This window comes from Pseudophryne corroboree, chromosome 12 (assembly GCF_028390025.1).
Source record: "Pseudophryne corroboree isolate aPseCor3 chromosome 12, aPseCor3.hap2, whole genome shotgun sequence".
Taxonomy (NCBI): Eukaryota; Metazoa; Chordata; class Amphibia; order Anura; family Myobatrachidae; genus Pseudophryne; species Pseudophryne corroboree.
Window position 1 is genome coordinate 21,806,264 of NC_086455.1, and position 18,475 is coordinate 21,824,738.

General features: G+C 43.5%; 1 protein-coding gene across 1 annotated transcript; it reads right to left on the reverse strand.

Moving 5' to 3' along the window:
- Positions 1-5,864: 5,864 nt before the first annotated feature.
- LOC134980817 (olfactory receptor 5V1-like) lies at positions 5,865-6,800 on the reverse strand. The gene has a single exon (XM_063947789.1). The coding sequence runs from the start codon at positions 6,798-6,800 to the stop codon at positions 5,865-5,867; it is 936 nt and encodes a 311-aa protein (XP_063803859.1).
- Positions 6,801-18,475: the final 11,675 nt, after the last annotated feature.

Consider the following 18,475-nt stretch of genomic DNA (forward strand, 5'->3'; position numbering starts at 1 on the left):
GGTATTGCCAGAACTCGGGAGTTGCTATCTAGGGTGGTGTGGTGGCCCTCGGTGGCTAAGGATGTGGATCAGTGGGTTCGGGCATGTGACATCTGTGCCCGAAATAAGACTCCTAGAGGGGTTCCTGTTGGCCCATTACATCCACTCTCTATCCCATCTAAGCCATGGACCCACATTTCAATGGATTTTGTGGTGGACTTGCCCAAATCCTCGGGGATGACAGCCATCTGGGTTGTCGTTGACAGGTTTTCGAAGATGGCGCACTTCGTTCCACTGGTTGGGCTGCCATCGGCCAGACGCCTGTCTGAATTATTTATGCTGCATGTTGTGCGTCTCCACGGGTTGCCACTTGATGTGGTCTCTGACCGCGGATCCCAGTTTGTGGCCAAATTCTGGAGGGCATTTTGTTCCGATCTCCAGATTTCTGTCAGCTTGTCGTCAGGCTACCATCTGCAGTCTAATGGGCAGACTGAAAGGGTGAACCAGTCCTTGGAGCAGTTCCTCAGGTGTTATGTCTCCAAGTGTCAGACTGACTGGGTTGCTCATCTGTCCATGGCGGAGTTTGCCTATAACAACGCGGCTCACTCTGCTACAGGGATCTCTCCCTTCCTTTGTGTGTATGGGCATCATCCTAAGGCCAATTCTTTTGACCCCCTGGACTCCACGCCTGGTGGTTCCTCTGTGGTTTCGGTCCTTAGAGGTATTTGGAGGAAAGTGAAGAAAGCCCTTGTTTCTGTGTCATTAGTGACCAAAAGTGTTTTTGATAAGCGGAAAAGACCCTGCAGCTTCAAATTAGGAGACTTCGTCTGGTTGTCTACCAAGAATTTGAAGCTGAGACAACCATCTCATAAGTTAGGCCCCCGGTTCATCGGCCCTTATAAGATCACCAGGGTTATCAATCCGGTGGCATTTCAGTTAGATCTGCCCCGTTCTTTGGGTATCAATAAAACATTTCATTGTTCCCTTTTAAAACGGGCGATTAGTAATCCTTCTTCCAGTGGAAGACCTTCCCCTCTTCTGATACGTGGCCAGAGGGAGTTTGTTGTTGAAAGGATTCTTGACTCCAAGATGGTTCGGGGTCGGCTGTCATTTTTGGTGCACTGGAAGGGGTATGGCCCGGAGGAGCGGTCGTGGGTGCGCAGTTGTGATCTTCATGCCCCCAGACTGATACGCTCTTTCTTCTCGCAGTTCCCCGATAAACCCGGTGGTAGGGGTTCTTTGACCCCTCGTCAGAGGGGGGGTACTGTTAGGGTCTCCTGCCCTGTGCTGCCACGTCGTCATGGCAACCGGGAGACAAGTGCTAGCGGAGTAACCTGAGCGCAGCTGATACTCCGGTTCGGGTCTTTTGCTGTGCAGTGGTTACAGGCTCTGTGCACGGCAGGGGATCCGGTGCAGGTTTTTGTGCTCACAGTCTGTGAGGTCTGAGTGGGGCGTGGACAGCACCTGCTATATAAGGCCTCTTCTCAGGTTAAGCAGATGCTGCTGAATCTTTGTTGGTTAGTCAGTTCCTGAAAGTTAGCCAGTACTGTGTAGCTTTGTATTTGTTTGTTGCTTACTGCAAATAGGCCTTGGGATTTAGTACTACACTCTGCCAATCCAGACCTAGCAGTAAGACTGGAGTCAGTCGTTTAACTTGCTGGGGTTCTTTTGCTACTCTGTGAACTTAGCAAGTTTGCGGCTGTATTCTCAGACTTGCCTGCAAAAATCCCTTCTCACTGTGCAAGGTGTTCTGGTGTCAGTTTAGTGGCAGTAAGCTGAACCAGTGCACTGCAAGTGAGGACTAGGATTGTGGAGACTCTCCTTGTGTCTATTATTCCATCTCTGACCAAGGAGTTTACTGCCACACCCGTTGGTAACCCTTTAGGGTTTTGCTGTTGCCCTTAGCAACAGCATTTCGGGTTCTCTACATATTAAAACACAACATCTTGCTTTTTCCATCTGAGCATTACTAATACTAGGGAGACACCCAGTTTCTTAGCCTCTGGGCTTCTCTGTTCACTTTGTGTTTATTTTGTTACCCTATCACCTTCTGTGTACGTAATGTCATATTCCTCAGTCTGTCTGTGAGTTCATTTGTTTTGCATCCCTATCCGTTCAGACACCAGTACATTCCTGCAGGCACTGGTGTGCATAACAGTTCAAACACCAGTACATTCCTGCAGGCACTGGTGTGCATAACAGTTCAGACACCAGTACATTCCTGCAGGCACTGGTGTGCATAACAGCGACCCGTGCTACTCTAGTGGAAAAGGGGTTACAGTTTTGCTTTATAGGGGGGTACAGGCAGATTTAACCATTTTTAACTTTTCACTGCCAACAACAATTTTCGGAGTAATTTCATTTTGATGAATATGCAATTGAATAGGCGAATCGTAAGAGTGCGCATACCCATGAAAATCCTGTTTTCACAGTAAATGACCGTGATATTGTGGCTAATTGAATTCGGCCCTTAGTATGTTTCTTATATATAAAATGAGAAGTATACTGTAGTTGTTGCTAATAAAAAAACAATCACGTTTTAGCAATTATTTATATAGTACAATCTATAAAATGATAGCTAAAATCTGATCCTGTCAGAAGTGCACAAGTTCATAATCAAAATTTGATTTAAGAAACCTAATTAATCAATAAATGGAAATTTCAGAAACATGTGCGACTGCCGCTTTAGGTAAGCACTGTGGGTGGAGCTAGATGCACCTCTTGGGTGGAGCAAGATTTATCCCCTTGTGTACAGTTACTGTATCTCCCTGACAGTATTTGTACAAAGTTGGCAAGTATGTATTATGGGCCAAGGTGTAGAGAAGAATCAAATGCAACTTACATATTTAACAAACGCAAAATGCAAGTAACACTATGGGAAATATTATGCAAATATTCACCATGTTTAAGAATGTCACTAGTGTATAATCAACAAACAAAGTAGTGTACAAAAATACTAAGTGATAGACATGTAATAAGATGTTTCAAATTAAAATAAGTGTGTGTACAGCAGTGGTGTATCTAGAAGTTTGTGGGCCCCATAGCAAAATATTTAAAGGCCTTCCCCCCACCAATGTCACTACAATGCCCTTAAGGGGAGCAGGAGAGAGAGAGTGAGAGGAGTGAGAGACACAAAGGGTGTAAGGGGGAGAGAGAGAGAGAGGAGCAAGAAGAGAGAGAGAGAGAGAGAGAGAAGGGGGTGTCAGGGAGAGAGCGAGAGGGTTTCATGGAAAAAGAGGGAATGAGTAAGAGAGAAAAGAGGAGTGAGAGTAAGGATGTCAGAGAGAAAGGGATGAGAGAGGAGAGAGCGAGAGTGCATCATGGAGAGAGGGAGGGGAGTGAGGGGGAGTGAGAGAGATAGAGTGTCAGGGAGGGAGAGAGATGGAGAGGAGAGCAAAAGAGAGCAAGAGAGAGTGTCAGGGAGAGACAGAGAGGGAGAACAAGAGAGAGGGCGTTGGAGTGAGAGAGGTGTCAGAGAGAGAGAGCAGGGGGAGGAGCAGGAAAAGGAGGGAAGCAAGATGGCATGAGAGAGATAGAGAGAGTGTCAGGGAGGGAGAGAAAGAAAGAGCGAGAGTAAGAGTGAACGAGAGAGAGGGTGTCAGGGAGAAAGAAGGAGAGGGCCAAATGTAATAGAGTGAGAGTTTTAAAAAGTGAGAGATTTGATACGTTTTTGCAGGTTTTGTTTTAAAGTAGCAATCATTGACACAGCAAGATCAGCCTGGTTTTGCAGTGTGAATGATTGCCACTTTGAAAAAAAAACTGAAAAACCTTCCCAAATCTCTCACTTTCTGAAACTCTCACTCTATTACGTTTGGCCCATAGTGTCAGGGAGAAAGTGTCAGAAAGAGAGAAAGAGAGGGACAAAGACATTGTCAGGGAGAGAGAGAGTGAGAAAAAGAGAGACAGTGACAGGGAGAGAGACATAGGAAGAGAGACACTGTCAGGGAAAGAGAGAGATAAGGAGAGAGACACAATGTCAGGGGGAAAAAGAGACAGTGTCAGGTAGAGAGAGAGAGACACACACACATAGTGTCAGTGAGGGAGAGAGATAGTGTCAGGGAGGAAGAAAGATAGTGTCAGGGAGAAAGAGAGGGAGTGTGTCAGGAAGAGAGTGAGGAAGAGTGAGAGAGTGTCGTCAGGGGGAGAGAAAGGAGCGAGAGAGAGAGAGAGTGTCAGGGAGAGAGAGAGAGAAGGGGGGAGCGAGCACTACCTGACTCCAGTCCAGCAGAGGTCTCTGATGGGGGATGGGTACTTCCTGTCATTAAGCCCGCCCCCTAAGTACCTGCGAATCTTGGCACTCGGAGATGGACAGGTACCCCCTCCCCCCGCTGCATCCTCAAGCTCTGTGTGGCTGCAGCCTCGGGGGAACAGGGGTTAATGATATCAGTGGCGGCCGTTCTTAGTGGAGGTGAATGGGAGCTACGGGCCTTGGGGGCAGCCAGTGAATGGGTGCAGGAGGAGCAGCGGGCCCTGGAAGCAGCCAGGGCCCCATAGCAGCTGTACCCCCTGTTACCCTACTGGTTTACAGCATATGCATTGGAAGGCATAAACAGAAAAGCTTTACAAACCTGTGTAATAAATATGGTTTCTCATTGACCATATAATAATATGTGAAAGTTACGTTTATATTGCGCAGTGAAAATTAAGCAAACTGTGGCATTGTCTAGTTGTCTGTAACATCATTGTGGTATTGTGTATTTACAATTGTTAGTATTATCAATGCAGAATATAAAATGCATCAATGTTCATAGTTCAATCATTACATAGCAATAAAACAGTTTTTTATTATTCAGCAAGGCCATGCAGATAACCCAAAACAATGAAACATACTGGTCCTTATTCTGATTGGTAAAGCAAAATAAACCAAGTAACTTTGGATCCGGAACAAACCATGCTACGAGGCAATGGGTGCACATACATGTATTGTTTGCATGCAGGGTAAATACTGGCTGCTTTTGCATGCAGCCCCTAAATGCTGCACAGCTTTATGGTTACACTGCAAAATAGATTTAAGTTTGGACACGCCTCTCCTAGAACTAATCTCTCTGCACATGTTACATCTGCCCCACTTGCTGAGCAGCATGGTTTTACCATGAGTTTTGCTTTGCTCTCAATTCTGAATCAGCCCCACTTTGCTATATTTCATGGTTATGGTCAATTTAACTCACTTACCTTTGTCCATCTACTGTACCTTTTTAATACCAATCCAAGTCAAGATGTGTGCTCAAGACACACTAACAGTGTATTTTTAAAGGTTAGCTATACTTGAAAACAGGTGACTTAGGGCCTAATTCAGACCTGGCCGCTGCAGCGGCAGCGATCGCAGGCTAAAGCCCTGTGCCGTGGGTGCACACGCGCGGCAGCCGCACTGCGCGTGCGCACACAGTGAGATGCAGAAGCATGCAGAGGCGGTCACGGGGTGGTTGGGGGGGTGTCGACAGTGTTGGGGGGCACAGTCCGGACAACACAGGAGTGTCTGAACCGTTTGCGGGGCAGACTGCGGCAGCTGCATGATGTCACACGCAGCCACTGCGGCCCATAACATGACTGCCTATGCTGCATGGGCAGGAAGCTACTCGGCAGGTGCGAAAGCATCCCTGCAGATGATGCTTTCGCACATCTGCGGGGTGTGTAGAGCCTGGCATGTGGGGAGGACTAGCCCTATGCTGGGCGGCCCCCCACATTCCTAAGATTTTGATCGTAGATGTGCATTTTTTGGCACATCTACGATCAGGTCCGAATTAGGCCCTTAATTAGTACCTCGGTTAATTTTGCTTTAAACATCTGTGCTCAAGCATAGATATCCTTAAATCCTGGACTGTTAGTGTGCCTTGGGGACCGTAATTGGGAACCACCAATGTATATTTTGCATAAAACAACAGGTATCAGTGATTTATGCTAATGTTCATTGTCTTTTTAATGGCTACTTTGACATCTTTATTCCTTATACTGTATATAATGGGATTCAGCATTGGAGTCACCACTGTATATAGGATGGTTACCACCCTGTCCTGTTCTGGAGAATAAGAATGCCGGGGGCGTAAATGCATGAACATGATAGTGCCGTAGAAGAGAGAAACCACTATAAGATGGGAAGCACACGTGGAGAAGGCTTTCTGTCTCTCCTTGGCAGAACTGATTTTCAGTATGGTCAAGGTGATGCTGAAATAGGACATGAGTATCCACAGGAAAGAGCCAAGAACAGTTAGCCCAACAGAAATGTACTTTGCTAGCTCGGTGAGCCAGGTATCTGCACAAGAGAGATGGAAGAGAGGAGGCATCTCGCAGAAGAAGTGGTTGATGAGGTTTGACTTGCAGAAAGGCAATTGGAAGGTGAATAATGTCAGAATAAATGAGTTCAGAAAACTCGCAGTCCAGCATCCGCCAACAAGAAACAAGCAAAGTATTTTGTTCATGATAGCAGTGTACTGTAAAGGCTTACAGATAGCGGTGTACCGGTCGTAAGCCATGATGGCCAATAGTAAGCATTCGGAGCCGCCCAGTGCCAAATGGAAGTACAACTGGGCTGCACATCCAAGAAAGGAAATACTTTTGTCATGAGATAGGGTGTCTATCACAATTTTGGGTACTACAGTTGTTGAAAAGCAAATATCAATGAAAGAGAGGTTGCTCAAGAAAAAGTACATGGGGGTCTGGAGTTTGAGATTCAGTCTCACCACAAGGATCAGTAGAAAATTTCCTGTGAACGTCACCATGAACATCAGGAGAAACAGCAGAGAGAAGATAACCTGTAGTCCATGGACATTCGAGAGCCCTAGAAGAACGAATCTTTTCGCAATTGTTTGGTTGGAATTTTCCATACCATTCTGAAGATTGGAAATGAGAACAGAGACAAGTTCAGCTAAAACACATCTTGTCTGCTCAAAAAAATAATAATAATACATAAACAAATAAATTAATAAATAAAATAATAATAATTATAATAACTATCTTCAGTGTAAAGAAGAACAGGGAGTCCTGGTGGACAAGGAGCCCCCCACAAAGCCCTCATCTCAACATCATCAAGTCTATTTGGGATTACATGAAGATACAGAAGGATTTGAGCAAGCCTATTTCCACAGAAGATCTGTGGCTGTTTCTCAAGATGTTTGGAACAACCTCCCTGCCAATTTCCTTCAAAAACTGTGTGCAAGTGTACCTGGAAGAATTGATGCTGTTTTGAAGGCAAAGGGTGGTCACACCAAATAATGATTTGATTTAGATTTCTCTTCTGGTCCTTCACTTTACATTTTATTAATTGCTAAAAATAAACTATTAACGCTTCTATATTTGAAAACATTCTTACTCTGCAACATTTTTGCAAAAGTACTTTATATGTATTTGAATATACATGGGGTGTAAGAATGGTTCTCCCTGTTAATCGAGTGCTAAAGGTAGACTTTTTAGATTAGTAGCGTAACCACCGGTTATAACTTATGTAATTATGCTATTTAATTTGCAACCATATATTGAATGCATCTCTATGTAAACAGTGTTACATTTTTATTATGTCATAAATATTATGCCTATAAATAAAAAATAAATAAGTGACTTATGACAAAAATAGTGCATATATATTATATTTAAAAAATGGAAAAAAAAAAAAATAAGACCAGTATTGTTTTTGTTTTTAATACATAAAAAGTTAAAACCTGTTTAAGAATATTATGTTTTCTTACATATGATTTATAGGTTTATTTGTTTCATTTAATTTATTACTGCTATATATTTGTGTAAGAAGCATACCACATAATAATTTCATTTATACACATGTGTTTCATCAGTGTTAAATCAATTAACCAATATTAAACAATAGGTACTGTGTTTTCTGCGCTGAATAAACAGCAGAAAATTGCAGCATATACACTTGAGAAAAAATTCACTATTTTCCATATAGTCAATAAAGCAAGAAACTAAATGTACAATTGCGCAAATACTGTTTGCATGGTTACATAAATAACATTACTTCCCTTTTTCAGACTGAGATGAATTCCTCAAATACCATCCAACAATAAGATATATGGACTGAAAAAGATAATGGACGCAATAGTGCAGACATCCAATTGAATGGAATATATTTTTATTTAAATTTTGCACTCACAATTGGTCAGTCAAAGAGGGCATGTAATAGGTTGCTGCTTTGAATGGATACGTCAATTCAGATGGATTCGTTTGACATCTTTCTGAGCTTTACTAGAAAGGTAAAGCAAAGTAATAGTGCAGACTCCCACTTATAGAGAAATACGTTTAATAAAAATACACGCACAAACAATGAAGTATTAAAAGCATATAGAAAATCTCTGGTGATAGAGGCAAACGTATACTCATCAGGTGGTCAGCTTCCAAGAGTACCACAGAGTTCCGGATACTCCAAGGTTTTTCCTCAAGGTAAGTCCCAGTAACGTTCCTCTATTTTCCAGGTTACAGTAGCCACACCGCTTAATGCATTTCGAACCCTTCTGAGGAAGAACCCAGATCACTTTAGTTTGCACATTGCTGGTATGGGTCTGTCCCTGGATTTGATTTTTAATACATCTGGGCGGAAATTAATTTCTTATTGCCCAAATAACCAGGGCCGTATTAAGGTAGGCTGGGGCCCAGGGCGACACACACACGGACCAATAAGAACAGCGTATTTATTATTGTATTGTGCGTGTTAGAAGCCACTGTATAAATACAGTAGCTTGAATCCATTCCAGAGATCTCCTATCTCAGAACTATCACAGTTATCTGCTGACGACTGTTGCCTGGATCCAGGGTGGCGCTTGTGTATGTATAGCCCGCAATATGCGATATTCTGTTCGCACATACCGGGGTGCAGCAAATGGATACCTGAACACGATGATATAAAATAAGATGTGATATTATGCTTCTAAACCTGTGCTATGTGAAATGCTGTCTCCTGTTCTAACCTTAATGTTGCTAGATACTAAAGTTTGTTATTGAATCATCTTATGACTATGTGTAATTTATGTGTAAGTTTGGAGTATGAATATGTGTAACAATATGGCTTTTATTAGTAACTGCACGTTCTACCGTAATAAGGGTAAGATGCGGTCATCCGCAAAGTACCGTAGTACGCAAAAATGCGTACGTACGCATGCTAATAAATGCAATATTGCATTCTAAGAGTAAAATGAAATTTCAACTTTCACAGGGCAAAACCATGTGCAGTGCAGGTGGGGCAGATGTAACATGTGCAGAGAGAGTTAGATTTGGGTGGGCTGTGTTCAAACTGGAATCTGCATTCCCTGCATTCCCCAAACTGTACCTTTTGAGGGGGTGGTTGTAGTCAGGATCAGGGGGCCAGGTCACAGCACCACGGATGGACAGAGCGCATCGGAGGGGCAGCCACGGAGGAACAGAGGTAGAGCTGCGGTCCGCGACGCTATTAATACAGAGCCGGCCGTGAGCCAATCAGAGCTCACGGACCGGTAGCCATTCAGGAGCTGCCGAACGGCAGCTCCTCATTGGCTGCTGAATGGCAGCTCCTGATTGTCTGCCGGTCCGTGAGCTCCAATTGACTCATGGCCGGCTCTGTATTAAGAATATGGCCGCGGACCGCGGCTCTGCCTCTGTCCCTCCGTTGCTGCCTGCCGATGTGCAGGCAGGCAGCTGACCTATGTCCCTGATACTGACTACAATCACACGGGCCCCACCTCAGTCCGGGCCCGGGACTGCAGTATCCACTGTCCCCCCTTGATGGCAGGCCTGCGTACGATCATTCTCACTAATTAGAAGCCTTCCAGAGTATGCACTCTTTCCTGTTCCATAGGGCTTGTTTGGCCGTGGATGTTTTAGGTGAGTGTTTGCTGGATCTTTGAGGTCAGGAGCGGGAGGGAGGCCGCGACTTGTATGCTGCTGTCTGTGTCTGTATTTGCTGCCGGCGATTACACAGGGGAGTGCAGCGGGTAGAGGAGGGTGCCGTCAGTCCTTGCCATTCTTGTGTCCTGTTTGGACTAATTTTTATTAAATTGTATGAGCGTTCTCTTTGAGTAACATTATTACTCTTTATTTTACTATGGAATATACAATATTTAATGTTAAATACTGTTAACTTCACTTAAAAAAATAATGGTTAGCATGAATACAACTGACCTTGGCAAAATTCATATTAATAGATCATAGCTTTAGCCCTGGCTGTAATTCCAGTTGTCAGTGTTTCCTAAAATGCAGTAAAAGTTCTTTATGTTTCCTTCCATCATGAGAGAGCCATGGGTGGCTGCAATGTGTGTACACGAACACCAGATGTGAATAAAGCAATCATTAGACTTTTATTTATACCTGCAACAGACGCAACCTAACATTCCCTGAAGAATAGTTAATTTCAACATTTGTTAAATGTGCTCAGAACAGTGCTTTGACGAAGATAGATCCCAGCGCAATTAAACAGTACCAATCTTATTAGAAACTGATGTTTGGTAAAAAAAAAAAAAAAGGTTTTTAAGATCTAAAAGGACCACTAAACGTAAAGAAATGGTATATCATGTACCTACCACTTACACGCAGAAAAGCAGCTATTTTGTGTACTGAGCCATATTCATAAGGAGAAACCATCTTGTCATTTGGGGAATGGCATCTTTTCTAAATATAAATTACATGCACTTCATCTGTAGGAGACCTCTCTAAATTGTACAGTACACAGCGTCATTATATTTTCTCTTTATTTAGAAAGAAGGCAAAATAAACTATACAAAAGCTGCAACCCATATTAAATATGTTATACAGATGTGTCATCATACATCATGGCTGCAGTTGCACCAAACTGCCCTTCTTGGCGCACCAGGGGGGACTCTGCTAGCGTTGGGCATCTTTTTTTTTTTAGTGTGCAGAAAATGCATCTTAGTTGCAACATGTGCTGGTTCATTTGATATGCGAGACTTGTGTATCTGTGTGTGTTTGGGTCTCTAAATCTGTACTTGAAGTGCTACAATGTTCAGTAGCTTTTTTCCAATACAAGTTCCATTGTGCTCCGTATACAGACACCGTCACTCACAATATACAAGTGTCGCTTATCACAAGTGAACTAAATATACCAGTGGGTCCTGCCTGCCAGGACATACTAGCACTTGTGGTTCTACCAGTGCCAGCATGCCCTGACAGCCCTTAAAATTGAGTATGACTGTTAAAATAAAATAAATAAATTATATATATATATATATATATATTATTTTGCATATACAGTATTTATTAACCCCCCACACCCACCATCCAAGGGACGAGGGGAACTGTCCTAGTGCTATCAGCATGGAGCTGGTGCTTCCATAGGAAGAGGTAGGGGGTAATATTTGTTTATACTGCCACCAGCCCTGGCTGATAATGCTTAGTGCTGGTAATGGGATTTTCCAGAAGAGTTCACTCTCTTTGTCTCCATGAATTGTCTAGTAGCAGTATAGGCAGTAGCAGTGGTTCCAGTACTTTTTGCATTCATGCCTTGTATGAAAATCTGTATGGACTAGGGGGTAATTCAGACCTGATCGTAAATGGGCAAAACCATGTGCACTGCAGGTGTGGCAGATATAACATGTGCAGAGAGAGAGATAGATTTGGGTGGGTTATTTTGTTTCTGTGCAGGGTAAATACTGGCTGCTTTATTTTTACACTGCAATTTAGATTTCCATTTGAACACAACCTAGCCAAATCTGACTCTCTCTGCACATGTTATATCTGCCCCACCTGCACTGCACATGGTTTTGCCCATTAGCTAACAAATTTGCTGCTGCAAACAGGTCTGCATTAGGCCCTAGGACTGCTGTACGCCAAGGATAAAAGACATGTTTCGACGCAATGTTGTGTCTTTCCCAAGATAAGTGTCAAACTACTGTAAGTAGACACTTTGATAAAAAAAAAGTGTGTTTAAATGGCCGCCATTCTGTAGCTGGTATGATGCAGTTTGTAATGGCATCATGATGCATTTTACCAGCCACAACATGCTGTACCTTGGGATACAGCAATTCTAGTCAATATCCATATCTCCATATACTGTATCCACTCAATGGTGTCACTTGGGTTCCATCCTCTTCAGTGGCTGTTAAGATTATACCTATATGGTACGTATGCTTATACCTATTACATTTGAATAAATATTTTCTTTTGCTTTTCTAGTACAAACCGGTAAATTTTTGGTTATATTTTATGTTTGCTGAATGGAAAATATTAATCTATACAGGTTGAGTATCCCATATCCAAATATTCCGAAATACGGAATATTCCAAAATACGGACTTTTTTGAGTGAGAGTGAGATAGTGAAACCTTTGTTTTTTGATGGCTCAATGTACACAAACTTTGTTTAATACACAAAGTTATTAAAACTATTGTATTAAATGACCTTCAGGCTGTGTGTATAAGGTGTATATGAAACAAATTAATTGTGTGAATGTACACACACTTTGTTCAATGCACAAAGTTACAAAAAATATTGGCTAAAATTACCTTCCGGTTATGTGTATAAGGTGTATATGTAACATAAATGCATTCAGTGCTTAGATTTAGGTCCCATCACCATGATATCTCATTATGGTATGCAATTATTCCAAAATACGGAAAAATCCGATATCCAAAATACCTCTGGTCCCAAGCATTTTGGATAAGGGATACTCAACCTGTACTAGCACCTGATGGGTTTCCTATGGAGATGTAAAGACCTTTATGTGTTTGTCAACATCCACTTGCTACATACCGGCTGAAATCGTATGTTTTTTTAAAGGGGCAATCACTTACAAGGCAAAACCATTTCTTGTAAGTGATTGCCCCTTTAAAAAAAAGTCTGAGTTTGGCTGGAATCCCGCAAGGCCGTTGAACTTGGGTGGTATTACAATCGGCCCAACATGCACAGATATGTCCTTAAACATTATATCTGCAGTCATGCCAAATTGTCCCTCTCGGTGCACCAGGTCCTGTGCGACTCTGCTAGCCCCAGTCGCCTTTTTTGCATCTTTTTGCTTGAAAATATGTTTTAGTCACAATGTGATGTGATTAGGATGTACAGTACCAAGAGACTGCGCAGAGTCATTTAATTTGCAACACTTGTATATCTGTGTGCAGCTGAGTCTGCAGCTTTATTCCATGACAAGTTCCATTTTGCATCATTTTAAACTCAGTCGCACACAGATATACAAGTGTCACATATCATGTTATCACAGAACAGGATCCGGTCAGTGACACATGGGATTTCATAGAACACAAGGCACAGCCGCACTGTGTGAACACAAACATTGAAATGTATGTGTTCACACTGAAATCCTGTCGTCTTGCCGTCCGGCCGAACCGCAGCATGCTGCAGTTGGATCCGGCGGCGGCGGGACTGTCGCACATGTGTGGGCACCTGCATAGGCGCCCATGTGCACTCTCCTTCCGGCCAAGCGGGTCCCATTGAACGGAACCCGCTTGGCCGCTATGTGTGGCCCTACACTTACTCTGTAGCACATCAAGGCTAATTTTCTCAGTGTCTGCAACGGGTGTGGTTCATTAGGTCGACATGAGTTAGGTTGGGTCGACCACAGGTTACCGTTCCCAATTGTAGTCCACGTGGATCGTTAAGTATGAAAAAGGTCAAAAAATGAAAAAAATCGTGAAAAACTCACGTTGACCTTTTCCCATGTCGACCTAGTACATGTCAACCTAATGACCATGTCGGCCTAGTGATCATGTTGACCTAATGCATGACGACCAAACATGGTTGACCCAATGTATGTCGACATAACTCATGTCGACCTAATGACCGCCATCCGTATACAGCCAGTCTAGTACAGCAACCAAAGTAATAAAAAGAAACCTGTTTGGAAACTCAAACCTGAGACTCTTCTAATTCTGTAAGCAGAGACTTTGGACACTGGTACACTGAGACAGCTTGTCTGCTGAACAGCAAAGATGACTCTTGTCAGTTTCATCAATCATCTATAGCAGTCAAAAGGAATTAAGGGGAACATTTACTAAGCAGTGATAAGAGCGGAGAAGTGAGCCAGTGGAGAAATTTCCCCATCAACAGCTCTGTATCATTTTATAGTATGCAAATTATAGATGTTACTTCAGTGCAGATTGGTTGATGGGGCAACTTCTCCACTGGCTCACTTCTCTGCTCTTATCACTGCTTAGTAAATGTCCCCCTAAACCTGGAACTCCCATTCACTAACCAGTGCAGTGCCAGGTTACTAGCCCTGTGAGCCCCAGCTCAGAACCTAACACAGTAGGAAGACTCCTTGAAGTTGTATCAATCACTCTATTGATCTAGGGCACAGGTTCTCAAACTTGATCCTCAGGACCCCACACGGTGCACGTTTTGTAGGTCTCCTCACAGAATCACAAGTGACATAATTAACTCCACCTGTGGACCTTTTAAAATGTGTCAGTGATTAATTAATACACCTGAAAAACATGCACTGTGTGGGGTCCTGAGTTTGAGAACCACTGATCTAGGGAAATATATGATGACTTCTAAACTAACTCAAAGTAAAGCTGCATGGGGAATTGAACCTGGGCCTCACCATTACTAACCACTGCAGTATCAGGCTGCTAGCCAAGGGAGCCAGCTCAGAACCTGCCACAGTGTGATGACTACCTAGAAGATTTATTGATCTAGTGAAATACATGGAGACTGCTAAACGAACTAAAAGAATGCTGTATTGGGAATTGAACCTGGGGCTCACCATCACTGACTAGTGCAATATCAGGCTACTAGCCCTGTGAGCCACAACATTAGCTGGCTGAGTTGCAGTGATAGTGAAGGCCAAGGCTATGTTTCATTTTAGTACCTTGAATATTGAAGCAATCTGATTGTAAACAGTAACACTAATAATAGTATCACAATTCAGACATAATGCAGGTTGGCTCACTGAGCTAACAGCTTGGTACACTATATGCAGCTTCGTGAGGATCCTGTATTAAATCCTCTCTGTCTTCTTTTTATCTCATTCTACTAAAAGTTGCAGCTGGGTGGTTCAAAATAAATAAAGTCTCTCTGCTGAGCAGGCATACGGGCTGGCACAGTGGCCTACTGGAAAAGCTTTCTGCACATAGTTGTGGTGGGGTCATTGGTTTGAATCCCTTGATGATTATTACTTATATTACCTGTCATTTTCCATTTGTCTGCTTGTTGATATTGGTAACAGTCTCAGAAGACTCTTGGTCATGTGGTGGCTTAGCTGAAGGCTGCCTAAGTCTCTGGAGATCTGGGTTCAAATCTCCAACCAGGCTGAGTAAGCACCTTGAGAATGCTTCCACATGACATAGAGCACCCTGGGCTAGTGGATGATGGTTGTATCCTCAGTCATGTGTCCGGAGTTGGATGTTGCACTGTGTTTATTATTTATTAAAGTGCAACATCAACCAACACTAAAGGACAGCCTTCTGCAGGACCACACACCACCATCTGCTTTCACAGGTGACCTCCCCACTAACTAGGGGCATTTTGCCCATGTCATCCATCTGCCACAGAGAGGAGAGGAGAGGAGAGGAGAGGGGGGGCAGTAAAACTGAAGCCACCATGGCTCGACCATAACTGTCCCTAGATCACTCTGGTGCTAGCCCACTGAACTAACCTATGCATTGGGAAGAGAAGACACCTCATCAGACAGCACCTAAGGTACCAAAAGCTACCATGACCTGGGATCCAAAAACAGAGACTCTACCACAACTGTCCCTAAAGCACAGGGACAGACCTAGAGCCCACAGAGCTGACTTATGCCTTGGGAAGAGAAGACACCTCATCTGCAGCATACAAGGTACTCAAAAGACTCCTAACTAGGACTACCATCAGTACCACAAGTAGATGACCATACTGGTGCATTGTCCTGGATCATGACTTGTAAGTAGTGAGCTCTCTCACTGTATCCCACATCGTGCAGCATCCCAGATACCAAGAAGAACCCTTTGTTGACAGGAGAGCACATGGCTACTAATCAGCTGTGTCAGATCATTCATTAACCAAGTAGTAATTACCAAGAAGACTGGTGTAACATACCAAGACACAACTGAGTCAGCTTTTGCTTTCGGTCAACTCTAATGCAACAGTAATAAAAAAGAAGGGGTAAATGTCCTAAAGATTGCTTTTAATCGCTCATTTACTAATAGATTACATTTTTATATTGCTTTTTAAGTCAGTATATAAAATGAAAGCTGTATGTGGATTTGAACTTGGGCCTCCCCATCACTTAAACAGTACAGTATTAGGCTATAAGCCCTGTGAGCCAGCTCAGTACCTGACACTGAGGTGAAGATTTATCAATCTAGTGAAATACGTGGAGACTTCCCAACTAACTAAAAAGAAAGCTGCAGGGGGAATTGAACCTTGGGCTCCTCATCACTAACCAGTGCAGTATCAGGACACTAGCCATGTGAGACAGCACAGGACATGACACAGTGACAGTGATAGTGGAGGCCAAGGATATGTTACATTGTAAGATTCTGAATGTTGCAGCAGGCTGGTTGTAATCACTGAGAAAAGTATCACAGCTCATACACAAAGTGTGCTGGCTCAGTGAGCTAATAACTGGTGCCCACTATGCAGCATAGTGAGGATCCAGGTTTGAATCCTCTTGAGCTTTTATTTATCTTAGTGTCCTGAGAGTTACAGCTGGGTGGTTCAAGACAATGAGAAGTCTCTGTGTTGACTAGGTTCATGTGCAGCCTCAGTGGCCTAACTGTATGGTTCCCTGCGCGTAGTTGTGGGGTAGCTGGTTTGAATCCCAGGAGCAGTGTGATTTATAGTATTTGTCATTTTCCTCCTGGCTGCCTGATGATATTGGTAATAGTCTCAGAGTAGACTCTGTCGTGTGGTGGCTCAGCTGAAAGGCTGCCTGGTGTTCTGCTGCCTATCAGTCACTGGAGGTCTTGGTTCAAGTCTCCAACCAGGCTTGAGCACCTTGAGAATGCTTCCCACATGACATGGAGTTCCCTGGGCTAGTGGATGATGGTTGTATCCTCAGTCAGGTGTCCTGAGTTGGATGTTGCACTGTGTTTATTATTTATTAAAGTGCAACATCAACACTAAGGGATAGCCTTCTGCAGGACTACACACCACCATCTGCTTTCACAGGTGACCTCCCCACTAACAGGGGGCATTTTGTCCATGTCATCCATCTTCAGCAGAAGGAACAAGCAGTGAAGCCACCATGCCTGGGGACCTTAAGCAAGGATGCTACCATAACTGTCCCCAGGGAAGAACTGAGGGTCAAAATCGGCCCTGGCATGCGCACGCACATGACAGGGATGCACGTGTTGCTAAAAGGGGTGTGTGGACACTAGCGATCGGGGTGCTGCGAGTAATGGGATGTGGACTTGTGGCATATTTCCATGGAGATGGGAGGGGGAGCGTCCACAACAGAGTAGTCGGAGGCTGCGCTGTGTGTGGCCTTCCCGGCTCTCTGAATGACAGGGCTGGCCCACCAGAACCATCGGTCCTTGTGGCCTTGTGCCAGATGGTCAGTTTGGCCCTGACTGTCCCTATAGCACCTTGCTGCTATCCCACAGAGCTGACCTATGTATTGGGAAGAGAAGACACCTCATCAGCAGCATCCAAGGTACCAAGAGAATCCTACATGGGACTCCATCACTGCTACCAGTAGGTGACCTTTCTACTAGTGCCCTGTGCCAGATCCTGCTTCAGCTAATTAGTGACCTCTATCACTGGTACAACATCCCAGATACCAAGAAGAACCCTTTGTTGGCAGGAGAACACACGGCTACTAATCAGCTGTGTCAGATCAGGCATTAACAAGTTAGTGATTACAAGAAGCCTGATATAAAATATCAAAACATAACTGAGTCAACTCAGCTATATCTCTCAATGTCATCACTGTAATGAAAAAGTAATGAACAATAAGGGGTAAAGTTATTGATTCCAATACATTTTACATCGATGTTGTATTTCAGGAGCTAAATCACTCATTTACAAATAGAGGACATATTTAGATAACATTTTAAGTGTTACTAAAAGAAAGCTGCATGGGGAATTGAACCTGGGCCCCACCATCACTAACCTCTGCAGTATCAGGCTACTAGCAATGTGAGCTATCACAGTACTTGGTACAGAAGAGAGACTCCTTGAAGTTTTATCAAACATTCTATTGATCTAGTGAAATACATGGAGTCTTCTAAACTAACTAAAAATGAAAGTTGCATGGGGAATTGAACCTGGGCCTCTCCATCACTAACAAGTGCAGTATTAGGCTGCTAGCACAGTGAGCCAGCACAGGACCTGACACAGAGTGTGGGCTCCATGAGGTTTTATCAGTTACTGTAGTGATCTAGTGAACTAGATGATGACTTCTAAATTAACTAAAAAGAAAGCTGCACCTGGGCCTCCCCATCACTAACCAGTGCATCAGGCTACTAGCCATGTGAGCCAGCACAGGGAATGTGCATTGAAATGACTCCTCATTTTATTATTGTAGTGAAACACATGGGGACTTCTAAATTAACCAAAAAAAGAAAGCTGCATACGGAATTGAACCTGGGCCTCACCAACACAGGATCAAGATCCTAACCCTGTGAGCCATC

What these genes read in the sequence shown, in the direction of transcription:
- LOC134980817 (XM_063947789.1), bottom strand. Translation starts at nt 6,800, where the DNA reads ATGGAAAATTCCAACCAAACAATTGCGAAAAGATTCGTTCTTCTAGGG.